This window comes from Leopardus geoffroyi, chromosome C1, assembly GCF_018350155.1.
Source record: "Leopardus geoffroyi isolate Oge1 chromosome C1, O.geoffroyi_Oge1_pat1.0, whole genome shotgun sequence".
NCBI lineage: Eukaryota > Metazoa > Chordata > Mammalia > Carnivora > Felidae > Leopardus > Leopardus geoffroyi.
Window position 1 is genome coordinate 95,341,928 of NC_059328.1, and position 26,634 is coordinate 95,368,561.

Below are 26,634 nucleotides of genomic sequence, written 5' to 3' on the forward strand. Positions count from 1 at the left end.
ACTTTGGCTCAGGTCATGATCTCACATTTCGTGGGTTCAAGCCCCGTGTCGGGCTCTGTGCTGACGGCTTGGAGCCTTGAGCCTGCTTCAGATTCTGTGTCTTCCTCTCTCTCTCTGTCCCTCCGCTGCTCACACTCTGTCAATCTCTCTCTCAAAAAATAAATAAGCATTAAAAAAAATTTTTTTTTAATTTTTTTTTCTTTTTAAATTTTTTAAATTGTATCTTTTAATTTTAATTCCAGTATAACATTCAGTGTTCTGTTAGTTTCAGGTGTATAATATAGTGATTCCACAATTCTGTATATTACTCTGTGCTTATCATAAGTGTTACCCCTCCCCACCCATCTCCTCTCTGGTAAACCATCAGTTGTCTATATTTAAGAGTCTGGGTTTTGTGGGTTTTTTTTTTCCTTTGTTCATTTTATTTCTTAAATTCCATATATGAGTGAAGTCATATGGTATTTCTCTTTGACTTATTTCACTTAGATTATACCCTCTAGATCCGTTCATATTGTTGCAAATGGCAAGATTTTATTTTTTATGGCTGAGTAATATTCCATTGTACACATATATACCACACTTTTTTTTATTCATTCATCTATCAATTAACACTGCAGTTGCTTCCATAATTTGGTTAGTATAAATAATGCTGCAGTAAACATACGGGTGCATAATTCTTTTTGAATTAGTGTTTTCGTGTCCTTTGGGCAAATAGCCAGTAATGGAATTACTGAATCATGTGGTAATTCTCCGTTTTCCACAGTGGCTGCACTAGTTTGGATTCCCACCTGATAGTGCATGAGGGCTCCTAAAATGTACCTATTTTAAATAAGATTTGATAAATGGAAACACCTAGGTAACCACCACTGTAATCAAGGTAGAGATCATTTCTATCACCCAGAAAAGTTCCCTTATGCTCCTTCATAGTCATCACCCCTGCCCTACCACCGCTGTCCCCAGGTAATTTTTTGGCACTATAACTTAGTTTTGTCTTTTCTGGAATTTTATATAAGTGGAATCATACAGTAGTCACTCTTTTGTGTATGTTTCTGGGTGTGTTTTAAAGATTCATATCCAGGGGCACCTGGGTGACTCGGTTGGGCATCTGACTTTGGCTCAGGTCATGATCTCATGGTGCGTGAGTTCGAGCCCCACGTCAGGCTCTGTGCTGATACCTCAGAGCCTGGAGTCTACTTCAGATACTGTGTCTCCCTCTCTCTCTGCACCCCTACCCCCTCGTGCTCTGTCTCTCAAAAATAAATAAACATTAAAAAAAAAGATTCATATCCATCTTGTTGAATCTTTTTATTACTGAATAGTAGTAGTATTCCATTGATTGGATATACCATAATTTATCCATTCACTTCTTGATGGATATTTCGGTTGTTTCTAGATTTGGGCAATTATGAACAAAGGTAAGAGTTGACATTCATATTTTTCTCACTTGACTTACTCGAAAGACTATCTCTTACATACTGAATTACTTTTGCCCCGATATTAAGTGATCTATTCCTGTGTAACAGTTTAACACAGATCTTACTGGGATTAAACCAACAATAATCATTTATTATCTTAGTTTCTGTGGATCTAAGGTGTTTCAGAGTGGCTTGACTGTAAGGTTCTGATTCATGGTATCATGAGACTGCAATCCTCTGAATTAATAAGTAAGACTTGACTAAAACTGTAAGATATACTTCTGAAGGTGGCTCACTTACACGTTTGGTAAATTGTGCTAGCTGTTGGTAGGGGTCCTCAGTTCCTCTCCAGTTGGGCCTCTCTGCAGGGCTAGTTAAGTGTCCTCATGACTTGGTGAATGGCTTCCCTTGGAGCGAATGATGCCAGAGACCATGGTACAAGCTGCAGTGCCTTTTGTGTATTTTGCCGATTGTGTATTTTATTTTTTTAATGTTTGTTTATTTTTGAGCACATGCTCGGGAGAGAGCACAAGCCAGGGAAGGGCAGAGAGAGATGGGGACAGAGGATCAGAAGTGGGCTCCATGCTGACAGCAGAGAGCACCATGCGGGACTCGAACTAGGAGAGCATGACCTGAGCTGAAGTCGGGCACTTAACCGACTGAGCCACCCAGGTGCCCCTTGTTGAGGGTGTTTTTAAGATTCATCCATCTTGTTGATGGATGAGGAGCTAATCTTGGAAATCACATATGGTCACTTCTGCCATATTCTCTTGGTTGGAAAACCAGTCTTAGGAGGAAACTACACAAAAGGATATGAATACTGAGAGGGAACAGTTCTGGTTATGAATACCAAGAGGCCAGGATCATTGTGTGTGGGGGGGGGGGGGGGGGCGGGTATCTTGAAGGATGAGTACTATAGTCCCTTTATCAAAAATGAACAGAATATGTATATGCGGTTTTATGTCTGGGTTTAATTTAGTGCCACTGATCTGGTTGTCTTATGCCAATATAGTAGTATCTTTATTACTGTAGTTTTGGATTATGTCTTAAAATCAGGTAGTGTAAGACTTTTTTTTCTTCTCCATCTCTGTTAACTGTTCTGTTAACATTTTCAAAAAAAAAGGTTATAGTCATCTTACCAATTTTTACAAAAAAGAAACCTGCTGATTGTGCTTGCACTGAATCTGTAGATCCAACTTGGAGAGAATTGACATGTTAACAGTAATATGGACACATCTTAATATAATATGGCATGTCTCTCTGATTACTATGTCCTTAATTTCTCTGAGCCATGTTTTGTAGTTTCAGTGTATAAGCCTTACACATATTCTGTTAAATTCATCTCTTGAGTATTTTATGTCTTATTGGATGCTATTTTAGATGGTATTTTTAAAATTACATTTTTCAATTCTTTGCCTGTATGTAGACATATGATAGTTATTATTTTTTGTCTCAACCTTTTATCCTGAAATCTTGCTACATTCACTTATTAGTCTGGTAGTTTTTTTGTATATTCTGCACAGGATCATGTTATCTGTGAATAAAGACAATTTTCTTTATTCCTTTTCCATAGTCTAGACCCTACTATTTGTAGCTTAGAACAGTGTTGAATAGAAGTGGAAAGAGCAGATGTATCAGTAGAAGAAAAAGAAAAACTGTATAATACCAATAGGTGCAGAAGAAATATTTGAAAAAATCTAACATCTATTCCTGAGAATCCATATAAATGAAAGCTCTTAAGAAAGTAAAAGTGTATAAAAAAGATGTGAAACAAAAAAGTGTAAGTTTGATTAGAGTAACCAAAAATGCTGTTTAGAGTAGATAAGGATTTATAATCTAGGGCCTCCAACATTTGCATAGGAAAAAAAATCTTTATTTTTCGTAACTTCTGAAATGAAATTTAATATTTGTTTCTATTTTGAATGCAGGCAGCAAACCACAGTAGTAATATCAGCAGCAACTATGACTTTGTCACCAATAAATATTACTTTTAACTTTCCGTGTATCTTTAAAGTTTCTTTTTTAAAATATTGATTGATTGATTGATTGATTGTTAGAAAGTGCATACATAGGCCAGGGGCAGAGGGAGGCAGAGAGAGAGAGAGAATCCCAAGAGTCTCCACGTACCCGCGAGTGGCCTATCTTATAAACCATGAGATCATGACCTGAGCAGAAATCAAGAGTCAGGTGCTTAAGCCACTGAGCCACCCAGGTGCCCCTAAAGTTTCTTTCTTGAAGATAACATATGGTTAGGTCTTGCTTTCTTGACTTTGAATTGGAATGTTGGAATATTGGAATAGATGATTTACATTTATGCGGTTGCCTTTTAATTGTATTGTTCTGTAGGTTTTATATTTGTCTCATTTTTGTTCTTTTTGCTTGTTTGTATTCTTTTCTGCTGTGTTTTGAATGAATCAGAACCCCCCCCCCCACCCCGGCTGCTCTAGGTTTTAGAGTATGCATCTTTTAACATATGACAGTTTATCTTCAAATAGTATTATACTACTCCACATATACTGTAAGAACCTTGAACAATATACTTCTAGTCCCCTTCTCTTTTTGTGCTATTATTGTTAATACTTTTTACTTCCACATGTGTTGCAAAACCTTGTAGTACATTGTTATTAGTTTTGCTTTAAGTGGTCGAAAAAGTCTTATGGATTTACTCTCACCATTTCTGGTACTTTTTATTCCTTTAGTAATCTTCATTCCTTTATGTAGATCCAATCTTCCATCTGTTATCATTTTCTTCCACCTGAAGAACTTCCTTTGCTTTTTATAAGTGTGTACTGGTGAACATTTTCCCCTCGCTTTTCCTTCTTCTTTACTTCTTTTGTTTACTTTGTCTCCCTCCCTCCCATCCTGCTTTCTTTCCATCCTTCTTTCCTTCCTTGCTTCCTGTCTATCTATTTGGGAAAAAAAAAAAAGCTTTATTTCACTTTCATTTTGGAAGAATAGATTCATTGTATTTAGCATTCTGGGTTGACCATTTTTTCTTTAAGCATTTTAAAGATACTCCATTTTCTTTTGTCTTGCATAGCTTCTCAAGAAGTCTACAAATCTTCTGGGATTTCAAGTGAATTGCCTGTTTTTCAACAAGGAGAACTTAAAAAAAAATTTTTTTTTCAAGTTTTATTTATTTTTGAGAGAGCACGAGCAGGGGAGGGGCAGAGAGAGAAAGGGAGACACAGAATCTGAAGCAGGGTCCAGGCTCTGAGCTGTCAGCACAGAGCCCGACGTGGGGTTCGAACTCACAGACAGTGAGATCATGACCTGAGCTGAAGTCAGATGCTTAACTGACTAAGACACCCAGGCACCCCATGGGAGAACTTTTCTGATCAGAAACTTCAGTCTTTCTTAGCACTGTGGTTCAGCTTTTAAATCCCTGTTTATTCTTTGCCTTTATCTCATGGAGTTTCATCCTGCATGCTGTGATTAGTGTTTGGCCAGAGACTCAAGTGAAGCCCTTTGCAGATTCCTAGAATTTTCTGTACCTGTCTCCCTCTTTTTGATATACTTTCTGGTCTCTGCTTGAGTTCTTCCTCCCTGTACCACAGTCTGAAACGTGCCTTCAAGCAGAAAGCCAAGACAGATGTAGGTCTTACTTTATCTTGTCCCATCTCTTAGAAATCACAGTCCTATACTGCTTATTGTCAAACATCCAAAAAACAGTTGTTTCATGTATTTTGTCTGTTGTTTTAGCTGTTGACAGGGGGATGGAAAGTCCAGTCGTACTTACTCCATCATGGCCATTGGAAATTCTTTCCTGCCCTTTTACCTTTTAGCATAACTGGAGATAAAAAAAAGTTTGTATTTCTTTTCTTTTTTTTTCTAGCAATTTGTGTCTTATGGAGTATATTGCTAATACCTACCTATAAAATTTTAACAATTTCATCAACAATACTCTTTCATATCCTAAGTATTTTCAAGGTAACATTTTACATGGTTCAGCTGTAATAGAATAATGAACAAAATAGTATATGAATTACTGTATATTTTAAGCAAATTAAATAGCATATACATTAAAGCTCATGAGTGAACTTTTCAAAAAAGTATGTTACATCATTTAAACAATAGCTTTGTAAAGAATTGGGTTCATGATTGTAATTATAAGACAACTACTAGTTTTAATCACCTTATTTTCTGATCACTCTTGGAAGTAACATGAACAGACTCGAATGACTTGTGCCTAGTCAAAGATGATCTTTAATGAATTAAAATGCCTGGTAGTAGTCATTACAAATTTAGGTTAGTATCTTCATGGTTTTGCTATGTAGCCTGTCTTCCGCCTGATGACCTTAAGGGAAAAGCAAACAAAATCCAAAATACCGTATTATTTCATGTAACATTTGTACATTCTTAGGCTATTCTTAGCATGTTTATTGATCTTCGTGGTTTTTTTCTTTTTTCCAGATTGTCAGTATTTAAACAGACCACATCATGCGTGAGTACAAGCTAGTGGTCCTTGGTTCAGGAGGCGTGGGGAAGTCTGCTCTGGTAAGTTAGCCACCTAACTCTAACTTAATTAGCATAGTATAGGAAGAACATTGATACTTGCTTGCCTTAAAACTTTTAGTCACTAATGAGAAAAGGTGACAGTATTTTTTATATGCCTAGTATCTGTCTCATAGGGGCCGGGGATTCATTCAGCAACCACAGATGTGTAGTTGTAAACTAGTGGCTCACTCATTCTTTCACTTACCCAATATTTATTGACTACCTACCATATGCCGAGCACTAGTGATTGGGATTCAAAGAGGAATAAGATCATTCTCATTTTTTAAGGAACTTACATTCCAGTAGGGGAGACTAATTATTTCAGATACCAGTGGAATAAGTCCTACCTACCTAACCCTCAGCCCAGACTTAAGTGAAACAAAGGGTATTTTTTGTATACATGCTGTATTTATTTAGTAAATATTGAGCTTATATGATGTCAGATGCCAGGGTTACAACAGTGAACAAAAACAGTCACAATCCCTCAGAGCTTATCATATAGTGGAGGAGATATAAGAAATACACAATTAAACAAAGAACTACCTTATTATAATTGTGAGAGATACTTTGAAAGAAAAGTACAGACTGTTAAGAGAGACCCCATGACAAATGAACTTAAATTAGCATTTGAATAACTAAGGTCATAATTGCTGAGGCAGGAGTGAACTGGAAGGAAAGTAGAGGGAATTGAGGTGAGAAGCAGGGGCCAGACCATGACTTGAAGACCATGTAAGAGCTTGAAACTTATTCCTAATGACAGTGAGAAGCCATTGAAAGTTAATTTTATTTTTTTGGACGAGAGGGAAAGGGTTATTGACAGAATTGGATATACGTTTTAAAGAGAGTACTTTGCTATGTGTGGAGTGACTTAGAAGAGAGGCCGAGTGGACACAAGGAGACCAGTTGGGAGTTAATGCCAAACCCCAGATTAATGTTTGTGGGAGCTTACATTGGGGCCATGGCAGTGAAGAAGAGAAAAGTAGATGTTTTGAGAATTAAATAACTTAGTGCTGGTTTGATGTGAGGACTAGGAGAGAAGGAGCTGTTGAGGATGACTACCATAGTTCCAGTTGAGCTACTAATTTTCTGGATGGATCCTTTAAGTAGAAGGGAAACACTGGAGAATGAGCAGATCTGAGAGTGAAAATCAGGAGTCATGTCACATTTGATATGTGAGATGCTGAAGTAAATACATCACATAAGAAATTGGGTCCTCAAGATAATAGCTTAAAGGAGAGACTTTTTGGGGTGCCATGAATATATCAACAGTATTAATTTCATGAGAATTATGTTACTCTTAGCAATGTAAATTAGTACCTCTGAGGTGAATGAGGATATCTAATTTAAACGCGTAGAACTTTCAATTCAGCAAGTCTCTTTAGATTTCACATATAAGTTCATATGTACAAAATAGCATGGTCAAGGATGTCCACAGTAACATTCTTTATAGTGGTAAGAGTTTGGAAACCACCTAAATGCCTACCAGTATGGGCTGGTTAAATAAGCTTTTAATACTAATGTTTTGAGTAGAATAATACAGAGCTATTAAAAAGAACGCAACGGGTCTGTATATACTGATAGATAGTGATATGCAAGATGTATTATTTAGGGGTAAATAAGGTAGCAAGCAGTGTAGACTACCGTTTGTGTTTATAAAAAAAAAAAAAACGGGTGAGGGGGAAGATAGTATAAAATGCACAGACTATCCCTGTGAGGTAAAATAAGCTTACGGATGACACACTGGTTACTTGGGAGTGGAATTGTATAATTGAGAACAAAGGAAGGTAGGTAGGGTTGGTCACCACTGCCTACTCTGTTGTGTCTTTTGTATTTCGTCCTAGGTTCATGGATTACCTTTTCAAAAATAAATAAAATGATCAAAAATAAAAATCCATAGGAATAAATGAGATTGTCTAGGGAGAGACGAGAGAAAGAAAGAGCTCAGTACTGAACTCTGAGTACCTCTCAACCTTTAAAGAGTAGGTAGAATTGTAGGATCTAGCAGAGAGGAGTGTATGTTATACTTAAATGTAAAGAGTGGATCTCTACCTGACTGCTCAGAAGTCAAGTAGAGGAAGGAGACGATACAGGAATATGGAGGTAGCTGGGCTTCGTGAAATCAACTTCAGTAAGGTTATGGTGCTGTAAACGTCCTGAGGTGGGTTGAAGAGTACATGAGAGCTGAAGAGATAGAATCACCATTATAGATAGTTGAAAAAGTTTGATGATGAGAGGGAACAGAGAAAGGGGTCGGGGTGGGGGGGAGGGAAGCTAGAGGGGTTATGGAGTTCAGGGGAATATTTATTTCAGGGTAGGAGATGGTAGAGCAAATTGTGTGCCGGAGGCCATAAGCTTATGTGGAAAGGAAAATAATAGCACAGGAGAGGAAGGGAATCATTGTCACAGGTGTCAAAAGTTCAGAAATAACAGAAGTAAAATTAATGAATCATAGAAGTAGTAATTAGTTTATTGTGCACACACCAGAAAGACAGTTTCCATACCAGACACCTTCAAACCAGAACACTGAATGAGGCTGAGGGTATATTGTTATAAAGCAGCTTATTGTGTGAGAAAGCAGTGGCTGTTTATTCTTCACAGTGACTGGTTATAGTGTTAGAATTTTCTTCAGTGACTGAAAATTGGTTAGTGGTTACCTCATACCCACCTTGGGAAACAGTGTAAGTTTCGCCTTTGATTTCCAGAGGCATAAGCAAGAAATGATCCCTAGGTCAATTTAGCTTCGCTAAATAAACTAAATTAAGCTTTGTTTGTATGACCGAACTGGTTATTATCTGCTTAGGGAATTTTCAAGGCTGGTCTCCGTTTTTTATTTTAACCCAGAAAGGACAGTAGGTAAGGAAGGAAGAGGAGGGTTCAGTAGAAAAACTACAGGAATAGAATAGAAGTCGGTATGGATGAATGAGCTGTCCCTGAGAACTGAGAGGGTGAGATTCAGAGCAATGATGAAGGATTGCTTTAACAAGAAGGACATGAAACCTGTGAGACTGTTTGTCATTTTTGCAAGTCTCTGACAACGGCTTATAGAAAGCACTTGGGTTCTCATACCTGCTTCTGCATCCAGTGTCTTGCTATAGCATATGTTACATACCCGTGGGAAAACTCCACTGTAAATTTATGAGACAAGGAGAGTATGTCATGGTATTATGAGATACTTTTTTTCTAATCATCTGCTCTAGACCATATTTTGAGAACCTCTGTTCTAGAATAAAGGATTTAGGAAGTTTTCCGTATTTGAATTATATGTAGTACTAAGAGGATGAGGTGATTAAATCCTTGATAAAAATAATAAAAGATGTGGTGTAATTCTGTCCTGAGTCTCTTTTGAAGAACAAGAGCTTAGGAGAAAGAAGTTTGAAGTTTACTGTATTTTGGTTCATCTGTTTAGCTCAAGCTACACTAGTGCATAATTAAGTGTAGGTGACCTCAGGCCATATTCTTACCCTTCCTTCCTTTTAGGCAACAATATACCAGACCCGGTTTTAAATCTGTCCAGGCAGTATTTCACAGCCATCTTCTGTACTTTTTATTTACCACATGATAAAATACCTCGTTTCATAAGTCTGCGTTTACAGGAATCTTAGAGAAGTAGAAAATCTGAAAAAGATGAGCAGGAAGTGTTTCCAATGAAAAAAGGAAGTCTTTGGAATCAGGAAGATTGTATATTTGAATCTCAGCTGGCAAACGGGAAAAATAACTACTTCTGGGGAGAACGTGAAATTCGAATGAGACTGTGAATTTAATAAATTCAGTGCCTGTAAATTTCTTTTTCTCTTTCCCCCACAATTATAGAAACTGTTTTAAGGTTCTTAAAAATTTAGACCCTTTTGTCTCATTGCTTTAAGGGCATGAGATAAAAGTTACTATAGATAATGCGAAGGAATATTAGCTTAAATACTGGTTAATTTTCATTTTTTCATAAATTAGGAGGTATGTCCTTCTTATTTGTATCTTCATTGTATTTTGAAACTTAATATAGTTTCACAACATGAGTTGGCAGCAGCCTTGCTGACGGCTTTTAATATGAACACCTCCCTTCATAATGTGCCCTCTTGGTTGTGGATGTATCCTTGTGTTAGAAAATAATGAGACTTTACATCTGCATGTTTACCCAGAATTTTCACATAATTTCATTTAATCTTTGCCACTTTGTAAGGGTGTAAGTAGCATTCAAGAGTAGTTGATTTTTCTTTTAAGTTCTTAACTTTTCTCTGCTTTTTTTTTCTAGACAGTTCAGTTTGTTCAGGGAATTTTTGTTGAAAAATATGACCCAACGATAGAAGATTCCTACAGAAAGGTAAAATGTGAAACTTGTATACACATGCTTACAAATAGTTCCTTAGGGCTTTAAAACTTGATCCACAGAACTGGTTTTTACAAATAGTTTTTGAGAAGTGATACAGATGTTCCGTATCTGGTTTTAAAAATTTCACCAAGGGGCGCCTGGGTGACTCAGTTGGTTGAGTGTCTGACTTTGGCTCAGGTCATGATCTCGCAGTTTGTAGGTTTGAGCCCCACGTAAGGCACTGTGCTGACAGCTCAGAGCCTGGAGCCTCCTTTGGATTCTGTGTCCCCTCTCTCTCTGCCCCTTCCCTGCTCACTCTCTGTCTCTTTCTCCCTCTCTCAAAAATGAATAAATGTTAAAAAAATTAAAAATAAATAAAAGTTTCTCCAAGACAGACTATTTCTCATAGAATACTACTTAGCTACAGAAAGCTCCGTGTTTGATTACTGGTGAGTGAGGTGTTCTTTAGTGTGCACATTTTCCTGTTTTTTTTTAAATTATTATTTATTTTGTTTAACATTTATTTGTTTTTGAGACAGAGAGAGACAGAGCATGAATGGGGGAGGGGCAGAGAGAGAGGGAGACACAGAATTGGAAGCAGGCTCCAGGCTCTGAGCCATCAGCCCAGAGCCCAGTGCGGGGCTCGAACTCATGGACCTCGAGATCGTGACCTGAGCTGAAGTCGGACGCTTAACCCACTGAGCCACCCAGGCGCCCCTTTAATTATTTTGTTTAAATGTTTTTTTGAGAGAGAGAGAATGCATGCGTGCAGGCAGGGGAGGGGCAAAGAGAGAGAGAATTCCAAGCAGGCTCTGTGATGTCAGCACAGAGCCCAGTGCTGGGTTTAATCCCATGATCTGTGAAATCATAACCTGAGCCAAAATCAGGAGACAGATGTTCAACCAACGAACCCACCCAGGAGCCCTGGGGTTTTTTTTAACGTAGCAAAATTGCATAGGAATATAGGTATATTTTTGACAACTCTTTTTTGTGAACTAAAATTAAGATCACTTTTGTGCTTGAAATTATCCAGTGACTGGATGTTTTTATCTTTGTTTAGTTTTATAGTAACTTTTAAAGATATTTCATCTTTAGCAAAAATTAGATACAGGATTCTGTATGATAGTGTAATGGTGGGTACACGTCATTGCACATTTTCCCAACCTGTAGAATGTACAACACCAAGAGTAAAACCATAACATAAACTGTGGACTTTGCATGATAATGATGTCTGTATGTAGGTCCATTGATTTTAACAAATGTACCACTCTGGTGTGGGAGGCTGATGGTAGGAGAGGCTGGTGAGGAGCAAGAAGAAGGGTATATGGAAACACTGAACTTTCTGCTCAGTTTTGTTTTGCACCTAAAGCCCAAGTTCTAAAACATAAAGATTATTTAAAAGGAAAAAAAAATAGTCTTGACAAAAAATGCTATTTTATTTCATTCTAAGACTAGAATTGTGGGGAATTTTCATAACTTTATTTCCCAAGTATGTTAAGGAGGGAGGCAGGGAATTAAACGTACCTTTCAACAAATTGGAAAGGATTGAGTTGTTAGATGTTATAGAATTTACCCTTAATAGTGTTATAAGTTTTGTTAAATTAAGTAAGCTCATCCAGCCATACTGGCCAGAGCAGTTTCATTATCTGCAAGTTGGAAATAAACTTGTGTTCTAGATACCTTGAGAAACTGCAGACCTCATTCATTATTCATTGAGCATGCCCATTTACTGATGATGCCGATTATGCCACATTAGTCCCGTTTAGTGGTAGGACGGTGAGTTTGTAGCACCAAGCGGTGCTTCTCATCAACCCCTGATCTGACACAGAAGCATTTAAAATAGGCCTTAGGTTAATACGTTCATGTTTAGAAGATAGTGTTGCAATACTAAAATTTCCCCCAAACAAGTTGCCGTCTAACGTTGTAACTACAAACAGATCTGTACCTAGAGTTCTGAAGATTTAACACTTTTTTTAATCCTTTCTTGATTAAAAATTTTCTGCACAGTTGATAGTTCCTGCTGTCTTTAGTCCAACCTTCTTTTAGGTTATAAAACACTGGGGAAATACAACTCAGTATATAAAATTTCACCTAATGCACACAGCTTTTCCAAAGAAGTATGTACCTTTTTCTTAAATTCTTGAGGACTATATGAGTTCAGTGTTACTCTTTTTAGCACCTCTGTGTTCCCCTTACCTCTTTTTTTTTTTTTTTAAGTTTATTTAGTTTGAGAGAGCATGAGTGGGGGAGGGGCAGAGAGAGGGAGAGAGAATCCCAAGCAGGCCCGACGTGGGGCTCTGTCTCACGAACGGTGAGATCATAACCTAAGCCAAAATCAAGAGTCTTAACTGACTGACCACTTAGGTGCCCCTCCCCTTATCTCTTAAATTAAAATTTTCCAATGTATTAAATTTAGGGTATATTTTAGTATAACTTTAGCAACTTGAACGTGGTAAGTTGGCTGAATTTTCTTTACTCTAAAATCTTATCTGTATTTTGAGCTGTTTAATACTTTTTCTTCAAAGATCATATAAATATACATATTTTTATACATTTTTATTTGTCAGAACTGTACCTATTGTAATTTTTCTTAAACAGAGAATATAACCATTGCCTTCTAATAGTAACAAAAATCATTACTCAGTTTACAGTGGTCAGAAACTATCTAAACTCAGCATTAGTGGTCCTGCTTCTGTAGTATTAATAGAACATGCTTGAGACCTCCTGCTCTTTATTCCACTAAGTTAAGTCTCAACCAGTATAGCAAACCTGGAGAAAGGCTTTGTAGTTGTTAATAGGTACGTGGAGTGAAGAGGTGGCAGGAAAACAGACTGACATTTTGATTTGATAATACTTTTCATTTTTCCTCCCTTCTCCAACAGCAAGTTGAAGTAGATTGCCAACAGTGTATGCTTGAGATCCTGGACACAGCAGGAACAGTAAGGATGTTTTCTCTTTTTTTGATAAATTGTAGTTAGTGAACAGATTTTGTCATCTGAATAGTTCCTCTGAGTAAAGTAAAAGTAATTACTCTGATTAAGAAGAAATTACCTAAAGGTAGGGCTTCTTAGATTTTCTTACAACTGCTTCCAACATGTACTTAATACCCACATATCACTCTCAAATTGTATGTCAGGTTTACCTCCCAAATGTGTGTGTTGGATATCTTCTCCCTATATGGAGGTAAAGATTATCCTATTACTGCTTTTAACAAAAGATATTTTAAATCCAGAATTGTAATTAAGGTAGGTATTTCTCTGGGTTCATTCCTACCTAAGGTAGGAATCTGTCTATTGGCACCATAGTCACTATTTTTTATCAGAATTGTTTTTGCTTTTTTATTAGCATTTTAACATTCCAAGGGGCTGGTGACAGAAAATCTGACAAAAATCTTCAGGATTATTTTGAGCCTCATTTTTCTCCTCTTTAAATGAGTATTGTATAATGACGTTAGTATATCATAGCATGCTTATAATGATCAAATGAGATAATGATTATAAATCACTTGGCACAATGCCTGTTATGTAGTATGAGCTCCAAGAATTTGCTTTTATTTTCATTGCCTTCCTTTGTCATCTCCTGTATAATTTTGTTATTAATTACTGATGATTTCCTGTTATACTGCCACAAAAGAATGCACACATTAAGCGATTTTCTTTTTTTCTCCATATACATATATATAGACTTTCCCTGTTAGGCAGTTCTAAGCTTTAAAATGGATGCTAATCTTAAATGTTATAAGTTGTTTAAAATTTAGCACAAATTTTCCAAACAATTTCGTAGATGATAAAGTTTCATGTCATTAGGAAAAGCATGTAAGTAGGCTGGAGCAGTTGTAATACTAATTAAACTGTATGTTTCCATTCTTTTGTGGGAAAATGGGTCTTGATTCCAGGAGAAAGCTTGGGATCATTAGAACTTCATCTTTCTTAGATCTGCTGACTCACTGTCTCCCCCTTTTGTAATTCCATCTCCCCAGTTTCCTTAGCTTCTGAATCAGCCGTCATTCCCCTGTGTTCCCAGACACCCCAAAAGTTAAAGAATGCTTACCCCATTCATCACCTCCACAAGTGTGCGAGGATTCTTTTTTATTCCTCTTGTCCAAATTAAGAAGCTCTTTACCGGAGATATCTTTCTCCAGTATCTTAGTTGTCTGTGTCCCCAGTGCCTTGCATGAAGCTTGGAAAGTAGTTGATGTTCATTAATCGTGTCCCAGATTACTCCTTACTCCTTGAAGATTTTGGCTCACTCTCTCCATCGCTGCTTCAGTTAGAATTCTTGGTGATCTTAGTATCCAAATAGAATCTATATGGCATTATAGATGATCCATTTCCCTTGGCCTATCAGTGTCTTTTCTTTCCTTTTTTTCAACCGTCGGAGCCACCCAGGTGCACCGGTCTATCAGTGTCTTGATCTCCATGCTGCTTCAGCCATTCACGCCCATGGTCTTCCCTAAACTATGTGATTACCAATAACTGTGATACAGCCTTCATCTTATTTTCAAGCATCCCTCTCTCCACTCACCACCTCTTGTTTTTCCTTCTCACTTCCTTTTATACCTTCAACTTCCCTGGAACCTGCAGTACGTTTATCCCATCATCTTTGATCATCCTCATATCCTAACCCCCTTTTCACATCGATTCAAGTCTGTGGTGGACTGTCATTATTCATGATCCGCCCTCTGCATGTATTCTCAGCTCCCTTGGACTTTTCAGCAACCTCTGACTCAGTTGATCACTATCCTCTGTACAAATTGTATTCGTTTGGCTTCCAGGAAGCAACACTTGGTTGGCTTTCTCCCTCTCTCGTTGGTTAGTCCTGAGTCTCCTTTCCTGATTCGTCTTCATCTCCCAACCCCTTAGTATTGGAGACCCTAAGCATTCAGTACTTGGGACTTCTCTTTTCTAGCAATACTTCTTGGAGGTCATCTTTAGTAGCATCAAAATAATTTAATCAGGATCTATATGTAAAAGGGGCCTACATACAGTTTTCTTTTTTTTTTTTTTCAACGTTTATTTATTTTTGGGACAGAGAGAGACAGAGCATGAACGGGGGAGGGACAGAGAGAGAGGGAGACACAGAATCGGAAACAGGCTCCAGGCTCTGAGCCATCAGCCCAGAGCCTGACGCGGGGCTCGAACTCCCGGACCGCGAGATCGTGACCTGGCTGAAGTCGGACGCTTAACCGACTGCGCCACCCAGGCGCCCCCATACAGTTTTCTAAATGACAGAAAAACCGTGTTAAAGTGGTTTAAGATCTCCCTTCTGATTCTTCAGTTCATTGTCATGGTTTCTAGTCATGTAAGTAGGGAACAGGAACATTCACCTCAGTTTCTAGAAACTGTAAAATAGGTCTTAGGTTTCCTATCATGATAACGTGTAGGAAAGAATTCAGTAGCTCACTTTTGTGATTATTCTGATATAAATTGTTCTAGTATTCACTCAAGAAATCATATTTATAATTGTACTTTTTTTTTATTATAGGAGCAATTTACAGCAATGAGGGATTTGTATATGAAGAATGGCCAAGGGTTTGCACTAGTATATTCTATCACAGCTCAGTCCACGTTTAATGACTTACAGGACCTGAGGGAACAGATTTTACGGGTTAAGGACACAGAAGATGTAAGTATATTTCTCTCTATAAGACATACTGCTCTTTCTCTGTTGCCAAATAAAAAGTGTCTGTTTTTCTGTTAAGAGGATTTGGAGGGTATCTACCACATACCTAAAAGAGTCCCTGTGATCAGAAAATTCTTACAACTTTCTAAATTTACTTGCAAATTATATGCTAAGATAGTTAGAAAAGGAGGGCATGTATGGTAAAGTGCTCATTGTGCTGTGTGTTAATAAATGCAGTAGGCAAGGAAGAGGAGTTAGAATACTTGGTAGAAGAAGTGGGGGACTCGAGTTGAGCTTTGAAAGGTGGTAGTTATGTCAGAAACAGTGTTCAGAGAACATTAGTGAGAACCATAGTGGTATGTTCCATTTCTAAAATTCTGTTGGTAGTTTTTACTTACAGTGTTTTCCTTTGAATTATGTTGAGGATTTTCATTAGCTGCATTTTTATATTTTGTACATTTTATTTTTGTTATAGAATTCTTATTTGATGAATGGCATCATTGCTGTTGTACCTTTTTGCAAAGATGAAATACATACTTTACATGTTTACCTCAGTTTTGAACTACAGAGAGTTCCTTTTCAGTTGTCTAAATTGGGATATAAAATTTCATGTGTACCTTTCTTTCTGTTTTCCTGTGTTCTCTCTCATTATTAATGGGAACATATGCACCTGCTCAGGACCTCAACTTTGGATAATACTGTAGGCGGAAGGGATTTCTACCATATGACTCATTACCAACCGTAACCTAATGAATAGTTCTCTTCTTTGCCATGACTAATTTATCGAAGAGACTTCTGTTTTCGTAGGCAATTACATGCAAATCACTGAACTCTGGTAATGTGAACCTCTTTATTCCGTGTAATAAGTGAAAAAGATGGAGCTGTAGGTCTAGTATGTTTCGCCTGACTTGTGATGATTGTCTGTTTGGGACACAAGATCCACGTGTGCCTTCAGTCCTTTCTTGGGTGTAGTGTCCATCACCTCACAGATGACTTTGTTCTGTGGCCACCTTTTATCTAAGGACGTTGCACAGTTTGTTAGCGACTTGTTTAATTAGCAGTTGGGACAGCATTTCTAGCATGGGGAGAAAGGGAAGGCATAGCTGCTTCGTGGCTGTATTTTTATTGTTTGTCCTTTTTTAACATCTCACCTAAACTGGTCTTCAAATCTGGACGTCAGATACAGAAGTAGAACCTGTCGCTTGGGTTGTCTTGCCACTACTTCTGGTGGTTGTTGGACCTGTAAGGTGAAGCACTTAAACCACGCTTAGGACCAGTGGAGACATTCTTCTCTGTATTGCAGGAGCTGCCTTTCCCTTCAGATTTTTGTACTTGGAATTCAGCTATTAGTAGTAGTCCACATGACACTGTTGCGATTATAGCCTTAAAATAATTTAGCAAGTGAGCATAGTAGGATCTCTTCCATATTTTTTCTGTCTCTTCTCCCTCCATCTACCTTCTTTCCCTCAGTACGCGTACAGTACATACTATTTCTTTAAGTACTTGGTGAAGCTTACGATCCTAATTAATCCATTTCAATTGGTGACAGGTAGTTGCTTACTTAGAAGAGTAACAAGTATGCTAGTGCTCATATTATGTTTTGTCCTTCCCACAGGTTCCAATGATTTTGGTTGGCAATAAATGTGACCTGGAAGATGAGCGAGTAGTTGGCAAAGAACAGGGTCAGAATTTAGCAAGACAGTGGTGTAACTGTGCCTTTTTAGAATCTTCTGCAAAGTCAAAGATCAACGTTAATGAGGTAACCTACATCTGCTAGGCAGCACAAACAAGTGCCTTTTTAGTTACCTTTCTTTTAAGTTAACAGCCAAAACCAAGTTTTTTGAAGAAAAAATTTTGTTCTAAGCAGTCTTGATTCTGTCAGTGTATACAGAACTCTAGGTAATTGCTAGAAACCATATTCCTTCACTTGCATAACATCACTTTGATGACTAATGAGGACACTTATGTTTACCTTATCGGCATAGAGAAAGTTTAAGTTAAACAATGTGTTTAAAGTCCCACTAAGCTTCTGAATGATATGCCAGAAGGCGGTAGGTGAGAAGTGTCATATTACCCTTGTATTGTAACAGTTACCTATGCACATGTGTGTGAAGAGGTTGTAAAGTCAAGTAGGAAAATACAAAAATCAAAGTAGTTATTGAGCTTATCAACTTATGTTATACAGTTATTACCTCATGGATATCACAGAGTTGGGTGTTTTGAGTCCTGCTTTCCTTTGGTTTCTGACTCAAAAGGAGGTTCTGGGAGCATGGATATGGAAGTGTAGTCACCCAGTCATTGAGGCCTGATACAGCAGGTGCACAAGGCTTTTTTTGTCCATGACTCAAGCTTTCCACTATCTTGAGAACATAGCTGTGACAGGAATGCTTAACAAGTACACCCGCCTGCCTGGGTGTAAATCCAATACCCTACTGGATCCCTAAAAGATCAGCCCAGGTCCACCTGCCCCCACCAACCAACCAAAATTTAAGAGATTGTCTTTGCATCTGTTAGTTTTAACATAAGCCTTTTTAAAAAAACAAAAACCAAAACCAGAGTAGGCTTCTTTCTTCCACAGTAGTGCAAAAGTCTTCACTTGCCAGTTTGCTGGTCATTTGTGGCATCACAGGCAATCAGGCAGAATTCAGTTCATTTACAACATGGGTGAGAGTTGAGAGTGCATTAGGTTATCCGCATCCTGTGCGTTTGCTATTCCTCTCTGGCCTTTGCTTCTGTAGGTCACTTTTCGTTGACTTAATATTATTATAGTTGTGGACTACTGTCTGAGTTTTTTTTTAATATTTATTTATTTTGAGAGGGAGAGTGCAAGCAGGGGGAGGGGCGGGGGGGACATTGACAGAGGATCTGAAACGGGCTCTGTGCTGACAGCAGAGAACCCTATGTGGGGCCCAAACTCACGTACCGGGAGATCATGACCCGAACTGAAGTAAGACACTCAATTGATTGAGCCACCCAGGCGCCCCACTGTTGTCTGAGTTTTAAAATGACTGAGTTACTTTCAACATCCGACAGGCAAAAAAATTAAGCTTGCTGCAAATCCTGTTTTCAAATAACCAAGAATGTCAGAGCTTGCTCTTACAGGTAAAACCAATGTTTATAAGCACGTAAGAATTGATACATTTCATTTATTGTGTGCCTCTGTGTCTGGCAGTGTGTTAGGCATTGGGGTGGTAGTCATCCAGACACTGTTCCTGCCCTAAAATTTACCTCCTAGTGGAGAACAAGTCCTAGTGAGATCTTCCCCTGTCATTTCTTTTTCACTGCCAAGTAAACAAAAAGGAAGTATGATATGCTTTTAGCTTCAGCTTTCTCTGTTGTGGAATTACAGCTTCACAGATGTTATTTTGAAAAATGGGGCTCATAAAATTTTAAGTTTTAGTGCAGTCTTTTCTCAAAAAAAGCACTTTGAGATAAAAAGCATTAGGATTGATGCATGAGCTTGGATAGGGAAACAGTAGAGCAGGGTCACCATCTGCAGGATGATTGGTCTTAGGGATCTGGCTCCTTGCTGTCCCTGTTCTCCCTCTCACTGGTACCTACCCACCAAGTTCATAGGGCTCAGCTGGGGCTGGGTTGGGCCAGGGTCCAGTGAGCACAGCAGACAGGAGGTGTTCCTTACCTTTTAAGCATCCCATGTTTGTGGGAACCCCCGTGCCGCTTGCTGCACCTCTCTCTGGGTGCAGTTTCCAGTGCAGCAGAGGTCCTTTTTCAGGACAGTCTTGTTCCAGTCAGCCCTCGACGTGAGGCTTTATTAGACAAAAATGGAAGCAGTAAAACAAAATGGAATAGATTAGCTATTTTAAGGATCTTAACTCTTTTGAGGGACATACAAATTTCATGCTAGAGTATGTTTGAGTTTCTTTTAATGTCTCTCTTTTTATAGCCTGATAATCCAGCTACAGAGTTCCTTTGATAGAAACAGCTATCCTCCGACAGCTAATGCTTTGTAAATATATGAGTGATTTCTGTTGGACTTAAAAATTTGAAATCACACGGGGACATACTGCTTAGCTAAGTAGCCCTCTAATTCTCTGATACCTACATCAGAATATATATATGTTTTAACTCTTATCCACACCATTTTTGGTATGTTCTGGAACTAGGACATAGCAATACCAGAATCACATCAGTCTTAATCAAGAATTAATTGTTCTTTGCTGAGGCTGGAATAATAATCTTGAAATACATCAAGACATCCCAACTGAGAATGACAGAGGGTTTGAGGAACTCCTGTGTGTTCCCTGTAGATTTTTCTGTGGTTCAGAGAAGTGGGGAAGAACCTAGGCTGAGGACCCTGAGCATATCTAACCAAATACTTAACTATAGTTCGCACTTGCCTTCATCACATAACCAGCCGTGGCTGTGAGGTGGGCAGTGTTTGCCAAAGTTGTTGAGGATATTATTACAAAATCAGTCAGTGTAGTCCCAGACACTCAGAACTGCTGGCATGAACAAACGTGTGGTTTTGATTCTTCGACTATTTTAGTTTATCCATTTACTTACTTTTTATTTTACAGCTTCTTCATTGAGGCTAGGGAACAAAGGAGAACCTGTTTGTGGCTTTTCCACATTAGGTTTTTAAAGGGTTTCAGAGTTGTGAAACAAACTGCCATTTTGTCCATATATCCTGTGTTTTTAACTTTCTTAGAAATAAGATAATAGAGAAGTTAAATGGTTTGAAGAAGATGCGAGTGGGGAGGATACAGCAGAAAGAAAAAAATATAAACGAATCACTTACAGCTTTGGGATAAATCACTGAGTAGTGTTTTTTTGTTTTTTTTTTCTTTTCTTTTTAACGATTTAGTCTTCTAATCTGAGGACCATTTTAAAAAGTAAATAGAAATTGTTTTATCTGAGCACCATCTTAAAGAAATGGAAACCAATGATTTAAAAAATATTTTAAAATTTATTGAAAATATGTAAGAACAATAAGAATTTCTGTTTACTCTTCCTCCAGATTCACCAGTTAACATTTTGTCAGTGTTTATATATCACACTTCTTTACTCCTAAATATGTTAGTGTCTGTACTCTTAGATCAAAGACATTTTCTTACACAACCACAACACAATTATTAAAATCAAGAAAATTGTTATTCACACAGCCCATGTTCAGTGCATATTCAGATTGTGTCATTTGTCCCTATAATGCCCCTAAAAGGTAGGACCTTTTGATACACTTCTACAAAGCACTGTTTATCACAAATCAGTAATAGTAAGGAGATTCTGCGGTATTTGCTTCTATTCCAGGTCGTTAGTGAGTATTTGCATTTCATAGCAAAGAACCAAATTCAGCTGATTTGTTTAATTGTTCCAACACTTTGGCATACTTAGCACTATGAAACATAGAAATACATCAGAATTAAAATAGTCTGCTTCTGTGAAATAAGTACTGTTGTATTTTTGTCTTTGATGCCTTGCATTTTTCATCCAGAATGAACCCAAAAGACGTATTAATAGAAATGTTTTAATGAAGATGTATTTGTCACTTCAAATTGTGGTCACACACTTTTTTTATTTTTCACTTTAGCCAAAATTAACATCACCAAAAAGCGGCAAACGAAAACCATGTGCTTTTTTACGTATGATATCCTGAGAGGAACACATGATCTCTTTTGTCCTATTACAGCCCAAAATCTATAACATGAATCTGATCATGAGGAAACATCAGACAAACCCAAACTGAAATTCTATAAAGTTACTAGCCATCAGTTTTCAGAAATAACAATGTCATGAGAGACGAAGGCTGAAGAACTGATTTTAAAAGATTAAAATGACATGCAGTATGTGATCCGATGATGGATCCATTTGCTGTGGTGAGGAGAAGGAAGTACTCTAAAAGACATTATTGGGATAACTGATAAGATTGGGATCTGCAGTGTAGATGATACAGAGTAACATATCCGTGCTTAAATGTAGTAAGCATGCTACCTACATGGCTATATAAGAATATCCTTGTTTTTAGGAGGTACATACTCACCCATTTAAGGACCCATTGTATGCAGAGTGCTCTCAAATGGTGTAGAAAATAAGAGAGAATATGTCTAGAGAGAAATGATAAAGTACACATGACAAAATGTCATTGGTGCATCTGAGTAAAGAATATACACCAGTTCTTGGTATTATTCTTGCAACTTAGTGTGAATTTGAAGTTTTCTAAACATAAAGTAAATGTGAAGATTCAAGTTGAGCATTAACTATTCCCTTAATAATTATGTTTTGAAGCATAGAAGATTCCATGAAGAATTTAACTTCACTACCATATTTTTCACAACTAATTTTTTTTTCTTAGGTTGCTATTGAATGTCTTAGAGTACATGTATTTCCCTTATGGTAAATTGGTGAGTCCTGCTTTACCCTGAGGTCACCTGGGGCCTCTAAGAAACCTGCCATTAAAAACAAAGCAGCAAACAGAGATCCAAGAGCAAAATAACATCTAACAGAACCAGGATTGTTTTGTGAGCAAGATCTCAAATGTTTGTTGAATAAGACTTTTCTTTCTTGTTTCTATTTAGATATTTTATGACCTGGTCAGACAGATAAATAGAAAAACACCAGTGGAAAAGAAGAAGCCTAAAAAGAAATCATGTCTGCTGCTTTAGACCCACAGTAAGCAGCAGCTCTGAGCCAGGTAAGGTACCAAAAGCAGAACAGATGCCTTTCTCATGCTCTTATTTTGGGCTTTCCCCAACCCAAACCACTTCCTGTTCCACCTGTTAGGGTATTTCCAGTTTCTGTAACTTGTAAATGGGACCTATAGCTCGTAGATCTCTTCATCTGTTGATAATTTGTCTTTCTCCCTGTGAGAAGAAGCTGTCGGAGGGCAAGGACCATGTATGTTTTGTTCACCACTGTGTCCCCAGTGCCAGGTACAGAATGGGAATTCAAAAAATAGTGTTTGAATGAATAGAATGCCATCCAGGGTCACTCCTAAATTCATGCCACATTAAAGTGGAACGTGGTTCATTCTGAAACAAATTGCTGAAGTGCACATTTGATTAATTATTTCAAAGTGAACACCCCTGTGTGTATCAATAATGGTCATTCCTACCATGGGGCGCTTGGGTGGCTCTGTCGGTTGAGCATCCGACTTCGGCTCAAGTCATGATCTCACGGTTTGTGGGTTCGAGTCCCGCATCAGGCTCTGTGCTGACAGCTTGCTCAGAGCCTGGAGCCTGCTTCAGATTCTGTGTCTCCTTCTCTCTCTCTGCCCCTCCTCCACTCATGTGCTCTCTCTCTGTCTCTCAAAAATAAGTAAATGTTAAAAAAAAAAAGTCATTCCTATCCAATGTAACCCCTACCCTGATTCCTAACATCATCGTTAGTTTTGCCTCTCTTTGAACTTAACATTTAGAAAAGCCAGTATTATGTCTACTTTTACTAAAAATATGTTTTCGAGAATTATCCTTGTTGCATATGGCAGTAGTTCATTTTTATCATGTAACTGTACTAGCAATATATTTATATATTCTGCTACTAATGGACATTTGGGTTCTTTTCAAGAACCAATATGGGTAATTCTGTGCATTTTTGCATGAGTCTTTATTCACATGTGCATCATTTCTGTTTGGTGTGTTTGTGTGTGTGTGTGTGTGTGTGTATGTATGTGTGTGTGTGTATATATATATATATATATATATATATATATATATATATATATACACATATATATATATATATGTATGTATGAATGAAATGGCCAGTCTAATACCATATAACTGATAGTTTTAGTAGATACCTCTAAAAAGGTTTTCAAAGTAGTTGTACCAGTTTACACGTCTAGTAGCAGTTTATGAGTTCATATCCTCCCCAAATTTGATATTGTCAGTCTTTTAACTCAAACCGTTCCACTAGATACGTGGTAGTATGTTGTGGTAGTCATTTCTTTATAGGTATAGGTTGATTTCTTTGAAATGTTTTGTCTGTAGGCTTCTAAGTAGTAAGTACCACTTAAGTTTCCATTAAGTGAAACCATTGGAGAGAAATTAGTGGCAGCATTGAAGCTGCCTACCAATTGAGAAACCAGGCCCTGTGGGACCATTTGGGGTTTTTTTCTCTATTTATATTAAATCCCCTGAACAGTTTCTGCTTTGTCTTCATGAACTCTTTAAACCATACCATAAAAGAATATTTTCATGAAGTGGATTTATGATGTAATTTAATGCTGGTTATGTGCCTATTACTAATTTTGTCAGGTTAGAGGAAAGTCTGCTCTTCCCACTTGAGAGTTGGTTACACTGTTTTGTAAGTCTCTTGGGTCCATTGAGCAGATTACCTCTTTCAGAGCACCAGATTAACTAACACGTGCTTCCTCAGAGACTTGGTTGAATCATTCTCTTCAGGGAAACAACTGAGTAATTGTATCCCCTTCTTAAATGAAGGTAGAGGAAAATGGGCAGAAAGGAGGAAACAGCAGGGGTTTGTCTTCGGTACTTGGATTTGGGAAAGATAGCTTCTGGTCGAATGTTTGCTTTAGGCTCTTAGTGAAATCTTGATTCAATAACTATAAATCATTAGCTCCCTGAAGGTGATTATTTTAAAATTTGCTGGTGTGTGTGTTTGGGTAAGGGTACACAGGTAGGAAAGAGGACTCCAGTTCCTGTTCTGATCTATATTCTTTAACTCTCTTGTAGTTGGCTGTCTTGTTGATGCCATTACCTTAGCTGACCCTAGTTTAATTTCCAGTTCTCAGAAAATCTCTTTTAGCTTACATTTAAGGGAAGAGGTGCCGTCTCCTGGCCTGTTGTGAAAATTCCTTCATATGTTGTGTTTTACCTTAGATGAGAGAGCTCTTGGCCTAGATTTGGAAACAAGACTTTCATCCTGTTGCATAAATTCTTAGGCTTTGATATATAATTCAGCTTAACAATATATTCAATAAGTCACCTGAGATCTCTGCGGATGTTGGATAATAACAAATAACAAGTCATTTCTTTAGTGATCGGAATACTTTGCAGAGCAAAGAAATCACAGAGTGGTTATAGACTGGAAGTGCCATGTTGATCTCATTTAAAAAGTACAAAGGTTGGGGGTACGTTTAAGTAGTTCTATATATGTTTAGTAAGAGTACATGAATGTTGAGGGCAGTTTATCTGGCTTTACCCTTTAAGCAAGATTGTATTGAAGCATGTTAATCTCTTTTCAATATGTCCCATTTTTAAAGACTAGGAGAGAAGAAATTCATTTTCAGGAAATTCTTTCTTTAACCTAATTTTTTTCTACTGAGCAGTACCACTAACGTTGAGTCTTCCACCTTTGCACACGGGGATAAGCTCTTTCTGTGTCCTCTCTTCTGTCCAGTATTAGAGGTGGTAGTCCTGGGTGCCTGGGTGGCTCAGTCGGTTAAGCGTCTGACTCTTGACCTCGGCTCAGGTCATGATCTCACGGTTCATGAGTTCAAGACCCGTGTCGGGCTCTGTGCTGTCAGTGTGGTGACTGCTTGGGATTCTGTCTCTTCCTCTCTGTCCCTCCCCTATTCATTATCTCCCTCCCTCCCTCCCTCCCTCTCTCTCTCTCTCTCTCTCTCTCTCAGAATAAATAAACTTAAAAAAAAAAGAAGTGGTAATCCTAATATTCTATAGTACTGAAATGGTTAAAAAAATTTTATGTACGGGTGTCATTTCCTTTTTGGAAAAGGAACTTTTAAAAATAAGATGATAATGGGATAGAAATAAAGTAATCACTGTTTTCCGCTTTACAGACAGGACTGTCAGATTGTGAAAGCAATCAAACTATTTTTTAGACATTTTTAAAGGGAGTTTAAAATAGCCCTGTTACTATAGCTGTTTAGTATAATTTGTCAAGTAACATCAGCCAAAGTCTGTTTCTTTGTATATTATTAAATATCTGCTCGTTCACTACCATTTTCTGACCTCAAGAGATTCATATACATATATATACGTATATATACACATATACGTATATATATGTATGTGTGTATGTATACGTATGTATATGTATATTCGTATATGTATGTATGTATACATATACATACACATATGTATATACATATGTGTATGTATGTATATGTATACATATATATGTGTGTATATATATGTATATCTCTATTCGATGTTCTAGATTACAGGAATGAAGAACTGTTGCCTAATTGGGAAGTGCCAGCATTCCAGACCTTCAAAAACTAAATCTGATGAAGAGGCTTCTCCTGTTTTATATATTATGTGAAGAATTTAAATCTTGTATTGGTTTGCACAAACTCCCTGGAGAAAAAAAATTGCTCTGTGTATATCTCTTGGAAAATAAGACAATAGTATTTCTCCTTTGCAATAGCAGTTATAACAGATGTGAAAATAAATATACTTGACTCTAATATGATTATACAAAAGAGCATGGATGCATTTCAAATGTTAGATATTGCTACTATAATCAGATGATTTCATATTGACCTTTTTATCATGATTCCTCCCTGTCAAGCACTAAAAAGTTGAACCATTAGACTTTATATCTGTAATGATATAGATTATGAAATTTCCCCTCAAACTCATTGCAGCAGATAACTTTTTGAGTCATTGACTTCATTTTATATTTAAAAAATTATGAAATATCATTCTGTCATTATATTCTAATTAAAATTGTTTGTGCATAATGCTTTGGAAAAATGGGTCTTTTATAGGAAAAAAAAAACTGGGATAACTGATTTCTATGGCTTTCAAAGCTAAAATATATAATATACTAAACCAACTCTAATATTGCTTCTTGTGTTTTACTGTCAGATTAAATTACAGCTTTTATGGATGATTAAATTTTAGTACATTTTCA

The 26,634-nt window shown here is 37.4% G+C and overlaps 1 protein-coding gene across 2 annotated transcripts in view; it reads left to right on the forward strand.

The window, feature by feature from the left end:
• Positions 1-26,634, forward strand: part of RAP1A (RAP1A, member of RAS oncogene family) — a 71,237-nt gene extending 44,603 nt beyond the window's left edge. The window contains exons 2-8 of one of the 2 annotated variants that reach the window (XM_045478644.1): positions 5,829-5,912; positions 10,159-10,227; positions 13,098-13,154; positions 15,700-15,840; positions 17,453-17,596; positions 22,371-22,486; positions 25,936-26,634. In XM_045478644.1, coding sequence (XP_045334600.1) covers positions 5,856-5,912; positions 10,159-10,227; positions 13,098-13,154; positions 15,700-15,840; positions 17,453-17,596; positions 22,371-22,457 — 555 coding nt within the window. In that variant the 5' untranslated portion in view covers positions 5,829-5,855 and the 3' untranslated portion in view covers positions 22,458-22,486; positions 25,936-26,634. The remainder of the gene's footprint in view (positions 1-5,828; positions 5,913-10,158; positions 10,228-13,097; positions 13,155-15,699; positions 15,841-17,452; positions 17,597-22,370; positions 22,487-25,935) is intronic. The other variant, XM_045478645.1, reaches the window with a different exon arrangement.